This window comes from Poecilia reticulata, linkage group LG11, assembly GCF_000633615.1.
Source record: "Poecilia reticulata strain Guanapo linkage group LG11, Guppy_female_1.0+MT, whole genome shotgun sequence".
NCBI classification, from domain to species: Eukaryota; Metazoa; Chordata; class Actinopteri; order Cyprinodontiformes; family Poeciliidae; genus Poecilia; species Poecilia reticulata.
In genome coordinates this window covers 3088232-3111549 of record NC_024341.1, presented here as the reverse complement: position 1 = coordinate 3111549, position 23318 = coordinate 3088232, and the positions used below count along the sequence as shown (strand labels likewise).

At 40.8% G+C, this 23318-nt stretch overlaps 3 protein-coding genes across 3 annotated transcripts in view; 2 read left to right on the top strand and 1 right to left on the bottom strand.

Moving 5' to 3' along the window:
* Positions 1–1853, bottom strand: part of paqr7a (progestin and adipoQ receptor family member VII, a) — a 17407-nt gene extending 15554 nt beyond the window's left edge. The window contains exon 1 of the mRNA XM_008421340.2: positions 1806–1853. Coding sequence (XP_008419562.1) covers positions 1806–1838 — 33 coding nt within the window. The 5' untranslated portion in view covers positions 1839–1853. The remainder of the gene's footprint in view (positions 1–1805) is intronic.
* On the top strand, positions 412–9275 carry tmem222b (transmembrane protein 222b). The gene is made up of 6 exons (XM_008421341.1): positions 412–569; positions 2006–2090; positions 2674–2705; positions 2781–2877; positions 2967–3097; positions 5125–9275. The coding sequence occupies exons 1-6, from the start codon at positions 451–453 to the stop codon at positions 5210–5212; spliced, it is 552 nt and encodes a 183-aa protein (XP_008419563.1). The 5' UTR covers positions 412–450; the 3' UTR covers positions 5213–9275.
* Positions 9276–10667: 1392 nt separating this feature from the next.
* tpbg1b (trophoblast glycoprotein 1b) lies at positions 10668–13506 on the top strand. Its single transcript, XM_008421339.2, has 2 exons — positions 10668–11260; positions 11749–13506. Exons 1-2 carry the CDS (start codon positions 11007–11009, stop codon positions 12596–12598), a joined length of 1104 nt encoding a protein of 367 aa, XP_008419561.1. The 5' UTR covers positions 10668–11006; the 3' UTR covers positions 12599–13506.
* Positions 13507–23318: the final 9812 nt, after the last annotated feature.

Here is a 23318-nt window from a genome sequence, read left to right as displayed (position 1 = left end):
ACCTGGTGCTGTTACATGTCAATCATCTGGGGGGGCCACTAGGGGGGCCAATCAGATGACAGGGGGGGCACTGGCCCCCCTGGCCCCCCCTCTGGCTCCGCCACTGGTTGGACCCCGGTATCGCCGTGCATCAAGCCTCGCTTAGTGAATGAAAGTACTTATTAACTCGCCTGACTGCACCTTTCAGAATAAAACATTTTAGCATGTATTGTCATAGAAATACTAAACTATTTTCATGTAGACAAGTAAAAATAAGCTAAGTGTTATTTAAACTATTTAAGTTGCTAAAACTACAACATAAATAAGCTTTAAATAAGCTTTCATATGAACTATATGGACTACAGAAAACTTTTACTGTGAAATTCCGAATCCCGGTTTCTGACCTGGACTTGGGCGGTAACTTGACGCAGTTGCTATGAGACAAATGAAGTTCGTACTCCACAGCTGGCTATGGCGGATGTTGTTGAAAATGACAGCATGAAGAATTATCATATAGCGTCAGAGAAAATCACCCCGGAGATCAGCCGCTTTCCCTACTGCATAGTGTGGACACCCATCCCCGTGCTATCGTGAGTTCCGGTCGTCAGCGTCTGTGTCTGTTTTAACTGAAGGAAACCTCTGCACCTTGTAGGAAAGTGACAGCTTTATTAGCTTAGCCTGCTAACAAATCGGACAACAGCACCATCCTGTTGCTGTTTGTTGCGCTTTATTAATAAAGAAAGTCTCGTTACTGCCTATTTGACTGTTCTTATTGCCGTATGTGAGATAATGGGTCCAGTACATGAATAATTCAACAGTAAATTAGAAGTATGATAAACAGGAAGCGAGCAACTTGGAAATCCGAAAGGCTTAAGCGTATTTCATGCTACTTTCTATTTCTACTCAGAAATGGTAGTTTGGACGTTCTGGGTTGAAAAGAAAAAAATAATCTCGGACAAGAGTTGGGGTCTGGACCCCACCAGGGCCACAAATATGTAAGTGTGACAGAATAAACTGAATAACAAAAATGGCAACGATAAAGCATATGAACGTTATAAAACAATAGCGTTTAAAGAAGAAGAAGAACCAGGACTTGAATAGATAAAAGCAAAATCCGCTGTTGTTAATTTTTTGCTGGTTTAATGTTTAAAGCTAGGAAATAATAGACATATTTCCAGTAAAGTTTGTTTTACAAATTGGCTACAATGGGATTGTTACCTCTGGACATGCGAGTCTGGAATATGAATAGGAATGAAAAATGTATGGGAACCATGTAAGCTGTTTATTTCCACATCGAATGGCTTTTTTCTTACTAAAGAGTGTTTATTCTAGAAATGTCTAAAAGCTTATTTTAATTGAAAGTGTTCAGGTTTTAATTATTATTGAATAAAGTATGGAAACGTTTTCTATTTATGTACTTTATTTCCTCTTATTGTTAATTGCATTTCCAATATTAAGTCACTCAGGCTATAATGTTTAAGCCGATTTTCTGTAAAAGTTGGACAAAACTGCTATAAAGTCAGCCACCATATCCATATTTTTTACACTTCAGGCATAGCTCTGATGAGCATTTTAAGTTACTATTGTCTAATAAAGCTACAAGAGAGTAAAGGGGTCGTTGTAAATCAAGGGATAAAGAAAAGAAAACTGCTGCATAGGAGTAAATCTTTGCCAAAAAAAGAAACTTAGAAACACCTACATTAATTTTACATATTTACAAGAAAAAAACTTGGATATTTTCTGTAGAATGGTCAAAAAAACAAAAAAAAACCCTGAGAATTTTCTATGACTAAAAAAAATTAGTCATAAAGGTTATTTAGAATTACCTCTGGATGTTTTCCAAAGTGTAAGTGGTACATGCAGATTCTTTTCCTATGTCAGAACAACATCCAGCTTCTTCCTCAGTGTCTCAGGCGTGGACTCCAGATCCGCTGTGTAAAATATCCTTCCATAAATATCGATCTGCAAATAAATATACCTGTGGGTTTCTCTCTTTTTTTCTTTCCCCCTCCCATTTCTCGTCCAGATGGCTGTTTCCTTTCATTGGTCACATGGGAATCTGCACTTCCACTGGAGTCATCCGGGACTTTGCTGGACCGTACTTCGTCTCAGTGAGTAATGAGTCAGGTGCTCTGAAACAAAGAAGAAACAGATATATTTGTTTTAGGCAAAGATGCACCGATCTAATATTAATAACTGTATTGACCCCGACATTGAAAAAAATTTCAGATCAAGTGTCGATAACGATGTGTCCGATCCATAAGGGCAGATCTACTCAGTCTAATTCTAATTATCAGTCTAATGCTTTATTTTTTATTTTACATTATACACTGCTCAAAAAAATAAAGGGAACACTTTAATATTTAAGTGAACACTGAAGTGTTCCCTTTATTTTTTTGAGCAGTATATTTAGAATCCTAATTGCACTATCTGAACCATTTGAAAGAAGGTTTGTTGCGGGGTTTTTTCCCACGTTTGACCAAGTTAGTCAATCTTTTGTCAGTTTCAGTTTCTTTATTATTTGTTTCACATAGACTATTATACTCCTAATTGCACTGACTGAACAACTATCTGTATTTAAGTGTGCTGTACTGTAGTATAATCCAAAATTACTTCCATTTGCTAAATGCCTTAACACATTTTTTGTAAAATCGGAAAAAAGGGTTAAAGATTAATAATGTTTCCGTTTTGCAGGAAGACAACATGGCTTTTGGGAGACCTACAAAGTAAGCATGTCCTTCAGCAATATCTAACGCTTAATGGGAACGATGAAATCCAAACTCGCCTCTTTGGATCTGCAGGTACTGGATGCTCGACGTGAGTAAAGTCTACACCAGCGGCTCCAACGCTTGGGACACGGCTGTGCACGACGCCTCAGAGGAGTACAAGCACAGGATGGTAACTGAAGGCTGCTTTTATGGTTCTAATCTAATTTATGGATCGCTGGGAGGAATCTAAGATGGTGAAATGTTTTTCTTTCTCTAAAGCACAACCTGTGCTGTGACAACTGTCACTCCCATGTGGCCATGGCTCTGAATCTGATGCGATACGAGAACAGCACCTCATGGAACATGGTGAACCTCTGCCTTCTCTCATTCATCCACGGAAAATATGTCGGGTAAGTTGGAGGTCCTCCGTCATTATCATCATCATTGCAGAATTTCAATTACAACAAACTACTTCGATGCATTTTTTGGTCAGATATTATATTTTCTGGATAAACATTTTCTGCAATCCGTGGTCAAACTTGATGTGTTCAACATGCTAAAGTTCAGAAAGACTGCTGAAGGAACAAATGCATCAGAAAAACGTGTATTAATCACAATAAATATTGTCATTACAATGTACTGCAATTGAATCGTAGTCTGAAATGTAACTAAATTAATTAAGAATTCCCGTCCTAACAGAAACTGATAGTTGACGGACCGAAAGGAATACGAGGATATCATCTGCGTATAAGGCGATTGTTAAACTCTTTACATCCCTGTGCTGTCAAACGGGTTGGAGTGGCCTGAGGGGACGTCCTGGGGGGACACCTCTTGTTATTGGGAAGGGATCTAATTGGCGTCCATTTATTGGTGAATTATTCAATGTTTGAATCATTCTAAGGAAAACTGACCCCCAAATTAAATTTTCCCAGAACTGTGAACATGTCTCTCTTAGACAGTAGCATCTATACATAAAGCCTGTCTGGTCAGGATTTAACAGTGTGGGTTGTAGTTTTAGCTTTTGGCTAACAGTTTTGACAGAAGCTTACTGTCAGAGATTAAACTTATCGGTCGACAATTGAATCTTAATTGCATGTTTTTGGATGTTGTGCATCAAACTGTAAACCAACACAAAAAAGTCTGTGGTAGTAGAAAAGAAAAAAATGGTGCGGTTTTCAAAATCTTTTCAAGAGAAAAATTCGAAAAGTGTGTTGCGGTTTTGTGTTAATGTACAAAGTATAGTCTGCTTTGTGTCAGCCTATCACAGCGGTGTTGAAAAAGCGCTTCTAAATTAATCTACCTCGTTCGTTTTATCCAAATATTAGTTTGTCATTATCCACGTAAAAATAACAAACATGTCAATAAATTCCACTTGTATGTTTCATTTTAAAGCATTGACATTTTCTGAGTACTTTAAGTTTGGTCATATTTATCTACTGTTTGGTCACATTGGTCTGTTAGAAACACAACAAGATACGGAAAATTTTGTGGGCACAACTTGACAAAATGTGAAAAACTGAGAAGTAAAACTACTTCTTTCCTGAAACCATCAGGAAATGATGTCAGCTTTAATCTTATTAGGGAAAGTGACGGTGTCTTAAAACTCCAGAACCATTTTTTTCCACCCAAGAAGCCCACAATGTCCAGCTGGCTTCTTTACGGCCAGCAGGAGAAAATAAACGCTGTTCCTCAGTGGGATCCCGAGGGCCCAGGCATGATTTCACTGGGTCTGAACCTGCTGGGTCCCACGATGCAGAGAGGAGAGGAAGGCGCCCTGATTCGAAGGATGCATAATGAGTTATATAGGGCAAACCTTTGGAAGAAACTGCTACACCTCTAGTAGAGTAATGGTTTTTTTTGTTTTTTTTTTAAACTACATTTCATAGAAACTTTTCAACACAGCAGCAACCTGAACAACTGAGCAGCAAAACTGTTTTTACTGCATATAATATAGATGGAAGATCTAAAAAAATAACATGAAGGATAGAAAAGTGCCTTATTTAAGGAACGACCAATCAGAATGCATGACGACATAATCTAAAAAACGATTTTCTATCAATTCAACCTCGTTTCATGTTTTGAGTCAAAAACATGAAACGTTTTTGACTCGTTTGTATTTGGTTTTTAAGGTAAAATGCGAACTTTGATTAATGTCTTCAAAGTAGAGCAGTATAAATCTAAATTTTTGCTGCACAAATGTAGCACAAACGTTTATCAATTTCTTTAGATTTGAAGAAGGCAGGAGGGACAACTTCACTCAGGTAACAGCGGTTGGTTTCATGGTATCAACTCGTTAACATCAGAGTTGAAATGAAAGCGCAGTGTGTGTCCATCAATCCTGGAAGCTTATCATCCCTCTGCAATGTTTACTCTGTGTGATCTTTCTGCAGCAGCATCAACTCTGCTGTCCTCAGCTTGTTCTCTGTGCTCTGTCCAGCTGCGCGGGCGTTCTGAAGACCTGGCTGCCGTTCTTGTTGCTCCTGGGCATCATCCTCACAGTTGCTCTCGCCATCAACATCCGATGACCGGGGCGGGGGGCCGGGCAGGGGGCCTGGCGAGGCGGCGGACGCGGCGTGCTACATCCACATGATCCGCCCCGCCCTGCATACTGCGGCGCCACGACCAGCCGCGTCGAGCTACAGTAACCGAGGACCTAAAGCCTGCCTACCTCTGGGAGAGGACTTCCACACAGGAAAATGTGTTTATTTTATTTTTCTCACTGCAGTGCCGAAGCTGTAATACCTCAACAATTGATATCCATTCACGCATGCATTTTTATGAATTCCAGCTATTGTACATTCAACAATAACAGCTTCACACTAATTGTAAAGAAGTTCTGGTGTAGTACAGTTCATGCCTTGCTTTCAGACTGATGGGGGGTGTTTACCTGATATCTTCAGTACTTCCAGAAAGCCATTTTTATACGTGGAGCACAAACGTCATTAGCTGCCTTATCGCGACTTTCTAGCATTTCATACTTGATCTAATGTAGCTCTTCCACAGCAACGTGAGCGTATTTTCCTAACTTACACGACACACCGAGCAGTCGGCATCTTCTGAGAGAGATATTTTCTTAAAGATTCCTTGAACACGTCTAACCTCACGGTGCTGTTGGCAACAGCTCATCGGTGTGACGATTGTAGCGACCTTGGTGAATGTGGCTGTGATAGATATCTCTGGGCTGACCCTCCACAAACCCACTCAGATGTTTTCTTTCTGCTCATTACTGATTTTTCACATAGAAATCAGAGTCAGTGACCGGTATCGCAGATCTCTTTCACGTTGTGGCATTTTCAGCATTCTGCTTTTTTTTTTCCCCCTATTAAATGTTTGGTCTTCATGACGGTTGGCACTACAAATCCGTTGCCATGGCTGTTAGGGTAGAGGGGACAGACTCAAATCCTGTCATTGTTTGCAAACAGAGACAAAGGAGCGTGGAGCTCTCTCTCCCTCTCTCCCAGCAGCAGCAGGTAGCCAGGATTCTCAGGTTTTTCACGCTCGCCAACCATCGCTCAGTGTTTCAGCGAGCGCCGTCGCTTCCTGCTGCTTTCCCGGCTCAGCGGTTCAAAGCTGAAAGTCGTTGGGAAATATCCGCACCACCTTTTTAAAGTTTAAATTCAACCCGACCAACGTCCTGTAAAGGTCGAGACAGACGAGGGAGTACCTGTTTCTAAACATCATGTGGCTCACAGAGCCTTGATTCATATGACGGAGTATTAGGGCCAGAATACCTGATATATTTTTTTCTTAACATTTTGACAATGAAGTCATATTAGTAGAATAAAGATGCAATATTATCAGAAGGAAGCCTTAAACTGACAATTGTTTCTAAGTCCTGCTCCTGATGATATTTTAATGCTGATGTGGTCAGACATTGAGTAGGTCTTCTTTGTAAATCCAAATCTGACTTCAAGTATGACAAGTATGAAGTGTGATGACTTCACAAGACGCCCAGCGTTGCTCATTTTATTTACGGGGAAAATGAAGTCGGCGGCTGCTTACCGTAGTTGCTAGACCTGTTGTGGCTCAATATTGGTCCTTATATAAGGCGCACCGGATTATAAGATTATAAGATGGATGGATGGATATTTCCATATCACTGGTTTGATTGTCATGACTTTTTTTTCTCGTATTTTTACGACTTTTGTCTCGTATTACAACTTTCTTGTCAGAAAATTTAGACGTTATTCTCACTTTATTCTGGTAATATGCTAATTAATTTTTGTGCTATTCCACCTTTTTTTCATATTGCGACCATATTCTCGTAATATTCTGTATTTGTGTTATTGCAACTTTGTTCTTACATTACTCCGACTTGCTGCTGTATGTCTTAATTCTCGCAATATCGTGACTTTGTTCTCATAATATTATGCGACTTTTTCCCATAATTAGCATTTTTTCTGTGCCTGGCCCTAACACTCCGTGCTACATTCAAGTGTACAATTCGCCTCTCTTGCCTGTAAATATTTGACTCCCCATTTTAGTGGGCGTTTTTTAAAAACATGACCTTGACTTTTTAAATCTTAGTCATTTACACTAAAATTGTACTTTGTATTCCATGTTTGTGTTTATCATCTGCTGAGGGTTGCAAGCAGAGCCGTGCCTAAAACAGACTGTGTGCTACTTTTTACATATTTTATCGGGAAGAGCATGCACTTGCATGGCTGCATGTGTGTATCGCATGCATGCAGAAAAAAGGTTTGAAATTGAAAGTCGTCTTTCATAATCGTCTCTGCCTCTTCAACCTTGTGAATAGTGTTCACACCTCTTGAACCTTCCCACAATCCAAGCAGGATCTGCAGTTGGCTTGTTTGCAATAGACAACACTAAAGAGGAGGAACACGGTGATGGCAGCATAGTGCTGCGGCGAGTCTCACCATTTGGTCTATTCAAGGAGTCTGCAACCTTTACAAACCAAAGAACCGTTTTTGCCCCCAGTCCAACTGAATGAAACCCGTTTATAGCCACAAATGTTACGGAATTAATTATTTAAACAAAAAAAGTTTACCACACAATGATGAGGACAAATAATAATTCAATATTACTGATACTTCACTCATTCTGTCTGCAAAAAAAGCCCCTAAAAGTTCTCTATTTGCATTTGTTACATATATACATTTTGAAAAAGTGGTGGTGTTTTTTTTTTTTGTTTGCATTTTCCACTTTTTCAGCCAAATTGTTGAGAGAAATTGTGGAAGGTTCAAAAAGCCACAGTTTGCAGACCCTCTGCTCTATTGAATAACATCCTGTTAAACTCAGTCTTTTATAATTTTAATGTGGAAAAAAAATATGGGAAACATTCAAGGTGTGTAAATACTTTTGTAGTGCTTTTAATTTAGTGCTGTATATTTCTCATAGTTTCTCGCGGGTATGGAATAGCTAATTATCTTTAATCAGAGTTGATGACAAATTTGAGTTGATCATCCGCGCTTAAGTGGAGACAGCAGTAATGTTTCATCATCTGCAGCTGCAGACCGTCTCTATTAGTGCCGCTTGGATCAAAGCAGAAAAACACAGAAAAAGACATGCTGTTGTAGAGTCCAAGTAATCAATTTCAGGATAAAAAAGAAAAACGTGTTTGCCACTCTTGCATTTATTATGTTGCTTTAGGGCTGGGCAGTAAGTTGATTTTATCAATTTGATTGAATTTTCTGGTTTTTAAGATGTAATTTATGGAAAATCCATTTTTTCACCCTGGGCTTCCATAGTTCAGAGTGATGATTTTGACAAACATGTTTTACAACTTCTGTTTGTTTCGACTTTGAATTAAATAACAAAAGCCAGCTGTTTTTTTTATTTTTTATGTTTTCAAGTTATCTTCTGTCATTTCTACATGTATGTGATTAAAAAAAACAAAGGATGAAAAATTAAAATCGGAAATTGAGTTTTGGATAAAAAAAAAAATCAAATCATGTTTTATTTTTAAATCGTATCACCCAGCCCTACGTTGATTAACAAGATCATTTGGAAAGCAGTTAAGAATCTTTCCCAATATTTTCCGGACACTCTTAAGTTCTGAGACATCTTGCTTTCAGGGTCGGGTCGCTTTGGGGAAACATTGTTGAAAGAAATGTCACCTTTTTAAGATATCTAGCACTTTCATTTACGCTTAGGTCAAAATGTGGTTTCTTGTTTCTATTAGCTGGATTAGAAAGATGCTCATTCGTTGCCGTTAGAGGAAATAAATATCCAGCTCTTTTGAGATCGCCTTACAATAACTGCCTGTCATATAGGAGCTTACTTGTGCATAAAACAGAGGAGAGGTGGCTTCTTTGTAGGAAGTCCTTCACAGGAATGCAGTACTGTGTGGAGATCATTGAAGCGGTCCTAGGTGTTGCCTGCTGTGGTGCCTTTCCGTATCCAGGAGCCAGGTCCAGGAATGTGGGGACCTGCTGTCCCGCCGTCCCAGTCTACAGGCAAAAGACAGTCAGGACGGCGTTACTAGTGCCGCCATTCACTTGTTACACACTTAACACGGGTCTGTTGTTCCGATCCTCCAGATATCTTTCTTGCTGCTGGGAATTCTCCAAAATTCAGAAAATGACTGTGTGAACAGCTATAACACCAATAAAGATGTCTATTATTCTAGCAATGTGTGGGCCTTTTCTTTTTTCCTCCCGTCCTTTTGGGTTTCCATCATTGAATTATGAGTGCTGTGTTTCATCAGGGCTGTCAGCTTGAAGGATGACAACTTCTCTTCCTCCTCTTCGAGTTTCTATTTATACGCTCAGGAGTGATTCCCGTCAAAAATGATTAGAAGCTGTCAGAATACACATCGACCAGGAGGAAGTATTCGTAGCTTTGTAAGTGGCCAACAGTCCCGTTCAGAGAAGATTATCCTACATATTGGGTCAGGCTGTGGAAAGTTTTATTTAAAAAAAAGTTACATTTCTTACATATTTGTTAAAGTTCTGTTGTGACAGTATAAGAGATAATCTGTGGGATAAAAGAGCTCCTGATTCTCTTAGTACTAACTATAGAAATAGACCACTCAAACAGCCAATCAGAGATAGGAGGAGGTCCTTAGCGCTGTCAATCACTCATGCTCACCCCCTCCCACTTGCTCTTTGCTGAGCTACAGCTGATTCACCACAGCATAGCCTGCCATGAATGCTAATACTAGTTAGCATAGCCAACTGCGAGTAAACGGTTTTTCTTTAATGGTAAATTGTTTTTACACCATTAGTACACTGAGCAGCGAACAGAGGAGGTTGATTGATAGCATTAAGACCCTCCTCCTGGCTCTGATTGGTTCTTTTTGACCGGAAGCTGAGAATTAGTAATGGTAGAAATAGTAGCTTGATTTTTTTTTAATCAGATTGTTTATCTCATACCATAATGTCACAACATAGTGACAGTTTTAAATAGGGGAAAAACTTTTTTGTAAAAATTACACACTGCAACTTTAAAAGGGAAATATCCCAGGGCCACAATTTTAAGGGGACGCCAAAGATGTTTATTCTTTTTTTTTTTTTAAATGAATACATGTTTTGCATCACTTTTGATATAAATCTCAAAGGTTCATATCACATGAACTGTATTAATATTTATGGGACTACTAAAGTATGAAGTTATAGTAATTATTTGAAGGACAACATGGAGCCACTTCTTAGCAGATGTAATAAATATACCATACATTAATTCATACCCACTTATCTGTAGAACTATTGTTCTATTGGAATTTGTATTAGAAGGAGAATCTTTCTGTCGTGGAAAAGACACCAAATCTCGCTCCAGCCCAGGGCCCCACATCCTTGGAAATCCGGCCCTGACTATAATGCAAATTTTATGATAAATGTATGTCCATATTTAAAAATCCAGATTTAGGCTCGGGCAGTCATACTGTTGGCCTAATGTAACGGTGCCGGACCACGCGTTACGTTCTGGGGGAAAGTTAACAGAGACAACCGGAACCCTGGCATCTCCAGCCGCTCTCCTTCCTTGTGGATCCGGTCAGGCGGGAGAGAGAGAAGCCCCTCCCCGCAGATCATCATCGCACCAGTCGATGGTCCTTTTAACTGCATTGTTGGGGGAAGAAGCGACGCCCCGCTCTGAGGATCAAACAGCCCCCCATCCCCTGTGATCGGCCCGACCCCCAGTTCTGTTTTCATGGAAATCAGACCCAGCCTCCGGACCGCACTTTCTGCAGACATGCGAAGTTGAAGGCGCATTCCCAGCCGGGACAACTGAACTCGCGATGTTGGCGTGTCGGAGAAGCTGATTCTTTCATTCTGTCCCTCCACCCCTTTACCCCCAGGAATCTATTTTCCTCCTGATTTCGTCTTGTTCGCTCCCGTTACTTTTTGACTTCACTCCAACATGCTGCACCTGACGAGCCGCTTTGTTTTCTGCGCGCTCCTCGCCTCCGTTTACGCGTCGTGCCCTCCGCGCTGCGAGTGCTCGGAAGCGGCGCAAACCGTCAAGTGCGTCTCCAAAGACCTGAGGAGTATCCCGACCGGGATCCCGGGATACACCAGGAATCTCTTCATAACTGGGAATCAGATCAGCCGAATCGGTCCGGAGTCTTTCAGAGGTCTGGATAATGTGACCAACCTCTCCCTGAGCAACAACAGGTAAGATACTACTATAAAAACCACCGATTCAATGCAAATGGCTGAACGTTCTTACATAGATAACTTTGAAGTTGGCATTATGAGTTGAATAAGTCTGTGTTGTCATACATTTGAGATTAGAAAAGGCTGTGGGCCATTTAATCTAATCTGTCTATATGATTGGATTGTAACGTATAAATCTGGATTGTGTATTTCTGCATAACTGAACATGTTATTGGCTTTTAAAGTGCCTCAAGATAACATTTGCTGTCAATTAGAACAATATGCAAACATTTTTATTGAACTGAGCAAGTAATCCAAAGTAGTGGATTATCATTTTTCTTTGTGGCATTAGAACACTCTTGACTCTTCACAACATGAAGAGTCAAGAGTGTTGAATCCATGACTCAGGGTACTTCTTTGTGTAAAGACACATTCTTTCATCCAGACCTTCGATGGGACTGTGCTTTGAAGTTTGACCTGTATGTCATGCTTTTCTTCCAACCCAGAATTTCAGAGATGGAATTCCACACCTTCTCTGGACTTCTCCGCCTTCGCTCTCTGGATCTGAGCAACAACCAGCTGACCGTCATTCACCCCGAAGCCTTCAGCAACATCAGCCAGTCCCTGCGAGAGCTCAACCTCAGTCGAGCCCTCTACAACTACTCGTCGGTGATGGACCTGGCTGCCTCCCTCCAGAGGATCTCCATTGCGAACCTACAGGTCCTGGACTTGTCTGACAACAGCCTCATCTACCTGCCCTCACGCACCTTCTCCCGCATGTACGGCCTGCGCCGGCTCCAGCTCTCCAACAACTCTCTGGTGGCTATCCGCAGCCTCGCCCTCTCAGGTTTGGAGAGCCTGGAGGAGCTTGACCTCACACTCAATGCCCTCAAGACCTTCACTGACGAAGGCTTGCAAGAGTTGGACTCCCTTCCCCGAGCCTCTCTGCTTCTGGGGAAGAACCCGTTCACATGCACCTGCGGCATTGAACCCTTTGCGCAATGGCTCAACAGATCCCAGGATCGCGTTAGGGATGCTGAGGGCCTCCTGTGCGCCTTCCCTCCCAGCATGAGGAACACATCCATTCTTGCAGTGGGCATGCTGACTCTGGAATGCCAGCAGAGGGACGTGGGGGCAGATCTCGCTTTGCAGACCTCTTATGTCTTCTTGGGAATCGTTCTGGGCTTTATAGGCCTCATTTTCCTCTTAGTACTTTACCTCAACCGCAAGGGAATCAAGAAGCGTGTGTATGACATGCGGGACGCCTGCAGGGAGGTCTGGGAGGGCTACCACTACCGCTTCGAGATAGACTCCGACCCCAGGTTATCACAAGTCTCCACAAGCGCTGACGCATGAGAGGACAATCGCTGCGCTGCATCCGCAAGAAACTCTTTCTCCTAATTCGTTTATCAGTTGCAGAATGTAAAAAAATAATAATAATGTACAGACGTGCCTGTAAATATATCTTAAAACAACACTTTGATTGAAGCATGCACTCATCTGTCAAATGGAGATGTTTGACACTTTCAAGAAGCAAAAGTAAGTGCCTGAAGTGAGCTCAGTATTGTTTTTTTTTTAATTTGTGAATCAAACAGATCTCATGGAAAAGGAAGGGAAGGGGGAGGCGGGAGTAACAGAACTGCAATAAAATTCTGACACTATGAAAACAAACCTTTGGGAATTTAAAGCACAATCACTCATTCATCTTTGATCCCTTTGAAGCCCTTTGGTCCCTCCGGCCTCTTGCCCCAGGGTGCCAGAGAGGAATTAAGCCACCAAAAGCTTTTTCTCCCCCCCCACCCCCCAAAGCTCCTCTTAAAATCACCACTCTGCCCCTCTTTGGCTGTTGGATTAGAAGTGGAGAAGACAATTCAGCACAGGCCAGCGGAAATCTCCCTGCCCCTTCCCTCCCTCCTTCCCCCTTTCTCTTTTTCGTGAAACTTTGCTTTGTTTCAACTCCTTGAGTTTTATTGTCAAAATGATGAGAACCAGCCCCAAACTGAAGCCGCTGAAAGTAACCCCCCCCCCCCCACTCCTCTTTCTTCCCCTCCTCCTTAAAGACAACAGCCCTCACTCTGGAGGCGCTTTGAAGGAAAAAAAAGAAGAAGAAAAAAAGGTCTGGCTCTCCACGTTTTTCTGTTTAAGGGGCTTTTCCTCCCTGCAATGATAAGATACAGATGATTCTGAAACACCAGCCACATTGTTTCATTCACAAGGTCTTTTCAAGCGGCTTGGTGAAGACAGAGCTATATGTGCTTTAAAGGGTTAGTTTAGATTTCCTAAAAAGTGAGGTTCTATGAAGCTGTCAGTGACAGCGTTCTTACCCATCATAGCAAAGATGTCATATTGCAGCCAGTTTGGAGAGAAGAAACAAAATCTTCAGAGTGGCGGAAAGCCAACAGCTGGTCAAATGGATCAACAAAGTCAGGGCTTCACAAGCTTCAATGTGGGACCATAGAGTATTGCGGGGGGGTTTTCTTCTTCTTTTTGAAGTTGTGTTACAAGTAGAGAGCATCTTAACAACAGTAAGCAGCACTCAGAAGGCTTTTCTGTCTGGACAATCAAGAAAAAATGATCATAATATGGTGAATCTAACAGGTAAAAAATCCCATATTGTATTACTTGAATGCTATTTATTCAAGTAATGGATTATATCATTTGTGTATGATCTCACATTCAAGTTGGAGCTCTGGCTGGGTCACTGCAAAACCTGTTTATCACCTCTCTTCAGAAAAAAATATGTGGATAAAATTAAAATATTACTTTAAATCTGCAGTATGCACATTTAAAAATATATGTTTTTTAATATATTTGTTAAAACTGTAACCATGTTGTGTTTGTGTAATAATATGAGAGATAATCTGAGAAAAGATTGATGTGACCTCTATTGCAAAATGAAGAAATTTACCACTCCCAGTCAAAAACAACCAATTAGAACCAGCCTTAGCACTGTCAATCAGCCTCACGTACTTGCTGCTCAATGTGCTAAAACAACTCACCGCAACATGAAGTGGCCATGCTAACTAGCCTTAGCATTCTCTACAGGTTCTGCTAACAGGAAGAAGCTGTATGGTAGCAGAGAGAAAGGAAGGGAGGGGAATCAGAGAATGAGCAGCGCCACACTAAGAGTGATTGACAGCGCTAAGTCCCGCCTCCTGGCTCTGATTGATGGTTTCTAGTTCGCAGTTGGAGAAGGCGGAGAAGCTTGATTTTTCACAGATTATCTGTCTCATAGCATACTGTCACAACATGGTGACAGTTTTAACAAATATGTCACAAAATGATTTTTTAAATGAAAGCTGAGTACTGCACCTTTAAGCATGTAATATATTTACCTTCGTTGATTTCACAACAATCATAACACGCAAAAACACAAAGTAGGACTGCAACATATCAATGGCAGTTTATCAAACTTACCTTTTATCTTATTGCATGCACAAATCATAATCAGATTTATTGGACAAGATTTTGTGCACAAATCATAAAGTTTGTGCTCACAACAAATAAGTATGAAAATTCAATGTACAATTGAACAAAATCAGCCATCTTGAAATACTTTATTTACAATATCCTACCATATACTGCATCTAAGGAGTCTTTTTATTGCGATAATAATTACTTGTGTTTATGTCACTGGCTGCTTCAACTGTGACAACATCGCTAAATCTTTATTATGGGCTAACACAGCTTTGTGTTCTACAGATTCCTGGCTAGCTGTCAGCCCGTCTTAGTCTCCTGTGACTTTTATTCCCTTTTCTATTTGCTGCAATATGACATTTTTTCTGCTACATGTAACGACAGGAACTACCAGTAAAAAACACATTTTAAAAATCAGAACCCGAGGAATTTTCCCTGCTACCATTGCCTTTTACTACTGAAGCAATGTTAACTGTGTATATCCTATTTGTACTTGGTGATCAGATTTTTCCAGTTTCCAGTGGAAAATCTATGGAGAACCCAACCTAAAGTCGGAATTCCAACAAGAAAAGTCCAAGTTTAGTACTAAGGATGGCTGCTGAGTAAGAAAAAAAAAGTCCTAAATGTGGCAGATATGAATTTTTTTATGAAAACCTCTGGTGTTAGGAACTTCATTAAACCAGTGGGGCTCATAGCACTGTACATTATTTATTTGTAAACATGTTATTTTAAGAGCTTGAATGGACATTACTGTGTTATCTTGTGTTTGTTAAAGTGCCATGACATTGTGTTCTGTATTGCCATGTATGTTAGCACATTAAAAAACATTGTTAGGCAGATTTAAGCATCAGCACATGAAGTGGATTTTGTGAAAATTCAAAGGATGTCATATGTTTGGTATGGCTGCACCCCCGGCCATGAATAGTGGATGAGAACTGGGATGAAGGATGTGGACTTTACAGTGGTCAGTTGTGATCAGATAATTGGTCATGCTTTCAGTTTCACTTTCACTTTCAGTCATCCCAAAAAAAAGGAATCTTTATCAGCATAAAGTTTGTATAATGTAGCATAAAGATTAAAGAATGTATTTGTTTGGTCCTTTCAGACATATGTTAACATTTGTGTTGATGCTAAATTGATGTGTATTATTATAGGATTCATGGTGCAGATTGTAAGATGTCAAAAAATCCATGGCTAGCCAGTTTAGCCGTCAATTAAACTGGAACTGCATTTCCATTACAAATGTGCGTAAAAAATTGTCGATATTCTGCTGATGTCGAAAAAACACAATTTAGCTATGTTTCATGTTTCCTTTAAATAAGAAGCAGTTAAAATCACAGGTGAAAAGAAAATGTTTGTTCTCGCAATAAGACGTTTAAAAAAATCAGCATGCTCCTTCAATTACTACTGCGCCTGGGCCAACCTCTGTTTGTTGATCACGTGACTATCGTGATGTGAAAAAAGTGTTTCTGTTCCAGTTTTGCGAAATAAACCAATTTTGCTCATCGTAGCAAAGTTTTGGCATGTTTCCATTGAGCAAATTTATTTTCGAAATGTCAAACTGCGCAGGTATATAATCAGTGAAAATGCTGATTGTGTAAATTACATAGCTGTTAAGAAAGTTTACCTGAGACAGTGTACCTTCCTTTGGAAATACGAAGAAAGTGTGCAATATTAAGATGGGAGAATAACAATTAGCACCACAGCCATTAGACGTTCCTACTGATTTGGACTTCCAATTGGAACAGCTGCACTTTGACTTTGAAACAAATCAGACGCAGTCTAAGCAACCTGTGTGATTATTTTTACCCAACTCCTTTAGCCACACTGGAACCTAAAAGTCCCAAATGGGATGCACATGTTCAAACTGAAGCAGAGAATGAATTCCAGACGGTGTCATGTGTGTCATCCTTGTTTTTCCAAATGACAAAAGCAATTCTCTGTGGCCTTTTGATGCCCCCAACTCAGACCAGAAGAAGAAATGGGGAGCTGCCATTCCTCAATGTGTTTATTGTCCAAATTTCTAGCTATCAAGGTATTTAGAATAGACAGAGAGACAGAAAAAGAGGGAGAGGGAGAGAGAGAGAGAGAGAGAGAGAGGAGGCCTGGAATTAAGTAAAACAGCCTCCCTTTGTTCGAAGCCAGAACAGCATCTTCATCCTATCAATATGTCCAAACCTCTCCAGCGGCGATCCCAAACTGTTTACGCCACGGAGCCTTTTCAGTGGATGTGGAAAGACAAAAAAGAAACACGAGGAGCTCTTGATGTCTGTGCATACTCATTTAGCCCAAATGTAATCTTGTGTGTTTAGAAAAGCAACACAAATGAATGTAATCTTAATGCTCGGGAACCGAGGTCGGGGTATCATTTCCCCCGAGCCGCAGCGCCACATTAAGCCGGACATTTAGTCACCGAAGGAGAAAACAATTGAGCTCCGCGGGCCGACACAAAGGGCCAGCTCGGATGGCGAGACGGTTCAAAGAAGCTTTGTTTTCCAGCACAAAAAAAAAAAAAAGAGAAGAGAAGAAAAGGATGCCTTATGATACTCATTGTCTCCGAATCCGCAGTGCAACAGGATTCATTCATGATGACAAAGTTAAGCGCTCTGATCCGGCTATTGTTAAACTCGCATCATTCTTAATAATTGCATTTGGAAGGAAAATCCCAAGAGTAGCTTTCATTGGCCTGTTCCTCGACAAGTCACACCCACAGCATTAAGCCGACTGAGGGTCATTGGTGTCAATTTGCGGAGCAGAAAGACGAAAAATGTTCCCTGCATGTCATTACTTCCCTTTTTTACTCATTAAAGTGTGTATTAAAACCATGCCTTTTCTTGTGTTTTTATGAGTGGGGCTGCTGGAGGGGGATAGATGGGCTGTTTGCTATAGGCTGCCTCTGTGAGGAAACAATGAAATACCAGCAGACACTCTGTTACTCCCTGTGTAAAAGATATGCTTGTTAAAAGCAAAAGCCATTCCTTGAACAGCCCTCCACCATTAGGCTGCTTGTTGCTCATTGTTTGAGTGAAAGAGTTCGTCTTTATCTCAGCTTTTTCTCTCCGCTCTTTCGCTGCGAGCCATTTGTTCGACCGAGGGTTCGTCCCAGGAAGCAGTTTTAAAAACTCCTAACAGCTTGATGTCGCTGTGTTGTGTGCAACATGTGGTTTTGTGCAAAACACACACACACACACACACACACACAGAACTTGTGTCTTTTCCCAACTTCGCTCTGCAGCACAGCAGGCTTTTGATTTTATGTGCCTCCCCGTCTCTGGGAACATCTTGGCGCCATTACACGGGTTTAATGGCTAAGATAGGAAATATGACTTAAAAGTCAGCGCCACATCTGCGAGGAATTGTACATGTTAAAAGGAGACCGCAACAGTCAGCGGCATGACGACAGAGACAAAGTGGCATCGACCCCCCCTCCTCACCCCCACCGCTGACAGTTTATGACAAATACAGCTGTCTCTGCCTCCAGCTAACGACTCATGTCATCATTCACATCTGCTATTGCCTCACATACTTCTTCCTTTAATTTAGTGATAAAACTCAAACTGTACTCACTGCAAACCCTTCAATCTTAGCTTGCCTTATTTACATAGTAATCCTAGAGGTAATGTGTGTGCCATTCTTTATCCTTGATTGTTCCCCCCAACCCCCCACATTTTGTCAAACATAAACCTGGATAAACATCAGAAAATTAAGTGAATTTTGTGAGAATTCAAGGGATGTCATGTCTTTGATTGTCTGTGTTTTGGTATGGATGCACCTTTAGCCTTGAATAGTGGATGTGTGTTGGAATCAAAGGTGTGGATTTTACATGCTGTTAGTTTCACTTTCAGATAGCTGGCAACCCAAAAAGGTGGAATCTTCACATAAACGTCCATGTATTTTATAGGGATTCTAAGTGGCAGACATACAAGGTAGTACCCAATTGTGAACCAGGAAGAAAATAATAAATTATTTTCAACAGAATTCCAAAAGTATACATATAGAGTTCATATAAATATTATCTCCCCTGAAGCGTATCAGTACGAAACCAGCAAGGAAACACACAAGCACAACATGGGGTTGAGCGAGGAAGTAATGGGTGCAGACGAAAGGAACCGGCAAGGGGTGAACGAGAATGAAGGGCTAAAATACTGAGCAGGTTGAATGCTGAACGAAAGACCTGAGCTGATGAACTAATGGGTTGCAGGTGTGAGTGGGGGGAGCAGGAAGCAGCCTGAGGAGAGGTAGAGAGAAGAAAAATCATACTTGGTTTTCAAATGTTACAAACATACGTTTGCTAAGTGTGGTGTCCAGGTGCATATTTTTGTAGAATCACTTTTCTAAGTAATTGTTGTTTCAGGGTGAAGTGAAGGGGTTAGTTAGTTCAATCATTAAGCGAGGGATACAAACAATTTGATCAAAATCTACACATTCTTTGAGCTAAACCATTCCATTTTAGCTCAGGTTACATGTTTAGGCTACTTTCTGCCACCAACTCTCATCTGACCAGAACACTTTCGTCTTTGTCCCCTATATGTCCTGTAACAAACTGCAAACAGGACAGAATTCTTTTATTTACTTTTACCAATGGATTTCTTTTTGCCAGCCTTTGAAAATGTCCAGATTTGTGGAATGCGCCACCCTTTTAGTTGCCATATCGACAGATTGCAGCTCCACCAGACTTACCAAGGGTCACTTGGCTGCTTCTCTGATTAATGCCGTCCTTGCTCTGCCTGGATTTGTTATTGCTTTACAACCTAACCCTGTAATAAATGTCTACCCCCGAACTGTCCACTGTGCTCCTTGGTCTTTGTGATACTGTTTGAAGACAACTGGTGCCCCATTCTCAACAAATTGGTTCAACTGATGTCTGAAGACAACAGGTTTTAATGAACAGTACCAACGTAAAGTGGAACAAATGCAAACACACATTCGTGCCGCACCACCATATTTAGCTTTTGATTTTGAAGAATTTCGGAAAGCAATTACCATTTCTCTTCCACTCATCTCTTTGTGTTCTCAGAAAAATCCATCGAGTTACGGCCGTAATGTCCAGAAAAAGGTGTGAGTACTTTGGCTCTCCTGTCTTTTATCCATCATCTCTAACAAGTCTGCTCAGTGAAGGAGGGGAGGCTTAACAACAGACGGGACCCCAGTGGGGCAGTAGCCATTGTTCTGCTGCTCACTTGATCAATGTGACCAATTGTGTTTGCCACTGGATGCAAGTGAAGAGGAGTTGGTCCAGCTGGCCCAGCCGGCCATTAAAGCCAACCGGCCTCTCATTCATCACTTCCATAATGGCGGGAGCCAAACTAAACACCTGAACACACCTCCAGCATACACACACACACATGCATACACACACAGCTGAATTACTCTGATCGTTAGCACTATGCATATGCTCAAAGTTTATTCTGATTAAAACGGCAACAAATAAAGTTTTTTGTATTTCAAATAAACCAAGGGTATGTAAAAAAAATGAAAATAAAAAAAGATCACTATTTTTGGAAAGTGCTGCAATTACAGAAAACATTTGGTATTTTTTTATGTCTGACTTCACCTGGAAACATGACAGAGACAGAACATGAACAGGTAAGAGTTTGTCAGGACCGGGCAGAAACCTCCACCTCAAAACTGGACCCTTTTAATCCCATTCTCAGTTCCTGTCATGGGATTTGTCATTCATATTGTCTAAAAACAACACTATAGGGAACTGCGACGTCTAGCTGTGGACTGCAAAGTTTTGAAAATGAAAACTTTATGAATTTCTAGTTAAGACTTGCCTACAAGCAGGAGGTTTGGAGAACCTAATTGCAAATCGACTGCCACAAAAAGGTGTTTTTCTTGTTCATAGTGGCTACTGTTATCCAGCAGGGGAAATACTACTGTGAGAAATAATTGTTTATAACAAAATCAGTGGTGTCAAACTTGGTACTCCTGCTTTCTACATTGAGACAGCTACTCTACCGCTCTGAGAACATTTCTCAGGGTTTGCAACTGCAGAAAGCCGCAAGGATCTTTGATTATTTGTCTTTGTACAACATATAAAAATCATCCAATGATAATTGAGCTTCAGTTTGTTGAAAGTCGACAAAATTTGAATTCAAAATCTCTATCTTTCCTATTCTGAAGAGGTGCTAAGTAAACTGGGTGTCTGCAGCATGCCATATTTCGATGCCATGAAAACAGGAAGTAATGAAATATTGTTAAAAAAATTTGTGATCAGTGTCAAAATTAAAGTGTTACTGTTATTTTTTATATAATTTAGGACTTGTAATGAGTGTCATTAAATGCGCCACAGTAGTTTTGCAGTAGACAATCAGTTCTTATAGTGGAATTTTCTCTCTCACTCAATACATATTCAAATTAAAGGGTGGACTTTTGCTGATAGTATGGTTAAATATATTTATTTTAAGAGTTTTTAACTCAAAACGTGAAGGGTGCTGTAAATGTTGGTATTGTTCTGCCCCTAAGCATTTCCAGCATCACATTAGGCAGACAATTTGCATAATTCTATTTTGTGCAATACATTTCCAGAAACATAATGAGGACTTTGTACAGCATGAGAATCCTGACAATTGTGTGCTTGGAAAAAATAAAGCATTCAGTTTCTGGGACGACCCTGTGTCTGATAACCTCATGGCATGATTGGATGATTTTAATGTTTCAGTGTCAGTCATGAGTTCTTAAGTGATTGTGAATAAGTGCAAGTGTTAACTGAAGTTTTCCACGTTTGTCCAATTACAACAAAAGCTGTACCTTGAGGGAGGATTTATGTCACAGACCAACACAAAGCAGAAATCACACGATTTTCATTTTTTTAAGAGTGTTGTCCAACAAAGCATGGATATCCATGTGAACTAACAGGCTGAATGAGTTACGAGTTAGCATGAGCCGTTAGCCTCGTGCCAGCTCCCACTGGAGGAGCTGTAGAGATCCACAGCACAGGTGGGAGAATGAATATAATCTTCCATAAATACCAGATTTGTGGAAGACTGGCAAAATAAATATGCAAAGCTTCATGATGGCTTTGCACAGATGCAGTCTGACTAATATTGAGCACGAATTGCAATCTTTAGATGAGGAAAGGTGGAAGAAACATCCCATGAAAGACTTGTTGAAAATGCAGCTCAACTGAAAGATTTGTATTTCTTAAAAACAAGAAAAAAAGAAAATCTCAAAATGTGACGTTTTTATTCCGCATTATTACCAGAAAATTCCTTCACTGCAAAACACAACATTACCAAGTATTTTTGGTCTAGTTACTAGTGTAGAAATCTTAGAACACTTAAAATAAGACAAAAAAACCCCAAAAAACTTACAAGTAACTTTTCAGCTAGATAAATAAGCTTGCATTAAGTCAATAAATCCTTAATATTGATAAATACACACTAATTCCACAGGCTTACTTTTAAAAAGCATTGTTTAAAGTAAAGGTCCGCCTTGTAAAGCTTGTTGAGAAGTTACTTGTGAATGCAAAATGTTTTGCTTTGCAGTGTAGAGAATATGCAAGAGTTTGTGAGTGCCCTGTGACAAGATGGGAAAAAGCATAATGGGTGTGAATACTTTTGGGAGGCAGTGTACAATCTATCTCAGTTTATGTTATTCAAAACTCGCAGCACAAGTGCGCCTGATTTTCATTTAATCGTATAATCCAGACTATCCGTCTCACACAATACACCCACCAAGGAATGTGAGCAACATGTCGGCCCAATGTCATAATGACATTTTTTTTGTTTTAAGTCTGAAATTTACACAAAAACCCCTTTTGGTGCTCGACCGCAGAGGGTTCCACGGAGTTGTGGAAAATGAGAAACAAATGGCTTCAAACAAAGCTTCATCTTGCATGACCAACAAGCCCTCCTGTAAAACACGACACCACAACAATGCAGCTTGGCCCGGGGAATCTTCACGGCCGTGTTATTGTGGATCTCTGACTGGACGCCAACTGGAAGGAGCTCAGCAACGCCAGGCCCTTTACACCCACTGCTCGGCCCCCTTCCCGCTCCCGTCCTTCCAGGCTGCTGAGCGGAGAGCGGCGAGTCCCGTTGCCTTGTTGTGGGATCCGTTGTCTTCCAGCTGGCGACAAATCGGTCTCTCCGTCCTTGTGGCCGTTCAGAAGTTGTTTTTTTTTTTGTTTGTTTTGTTTTGTTGTTGCTGCGGTTGTTGTAGGAGAAATGAGGTCAGGGGCTTTTCAATTAAAGAGACGTATTTCCCTGTGAGTCCCATCCAGCCTCGTTATCCCCGCGTCTGAATGATCTTCTGCAGCTGAGGCTTGTTTCACGTTGCCGAATTTAAAAGGAGGAGAAGACGAGAGTGGAAAAAGGATCCTCAAGGATCCACCAACAAAACATTGTGGTATGAAGATGAATTGTCTCAGCGGCGCCCATTCTTAATCAATCGGTTCGATTGATTAGGTTTAGCAGTGGGATAAGCTTCACTATGATTCATGGAAGCTCCACTCCTCTCCAAATAAGGCCTGTGATACGGTTGATTATAAATGGCCTTGACCCATTTTATAGAAAGGACGAGATCCTCACCACTCCAGTGCTACTTCATCATTTATTTCACGCACTAGCGAGCTCAATGAGAGCTGGAACTGAGCAGAGAACAGGGTAAATACTGTCCACTGGGTTGGAAATGAAGACTTTCAAAGGCACGGAAA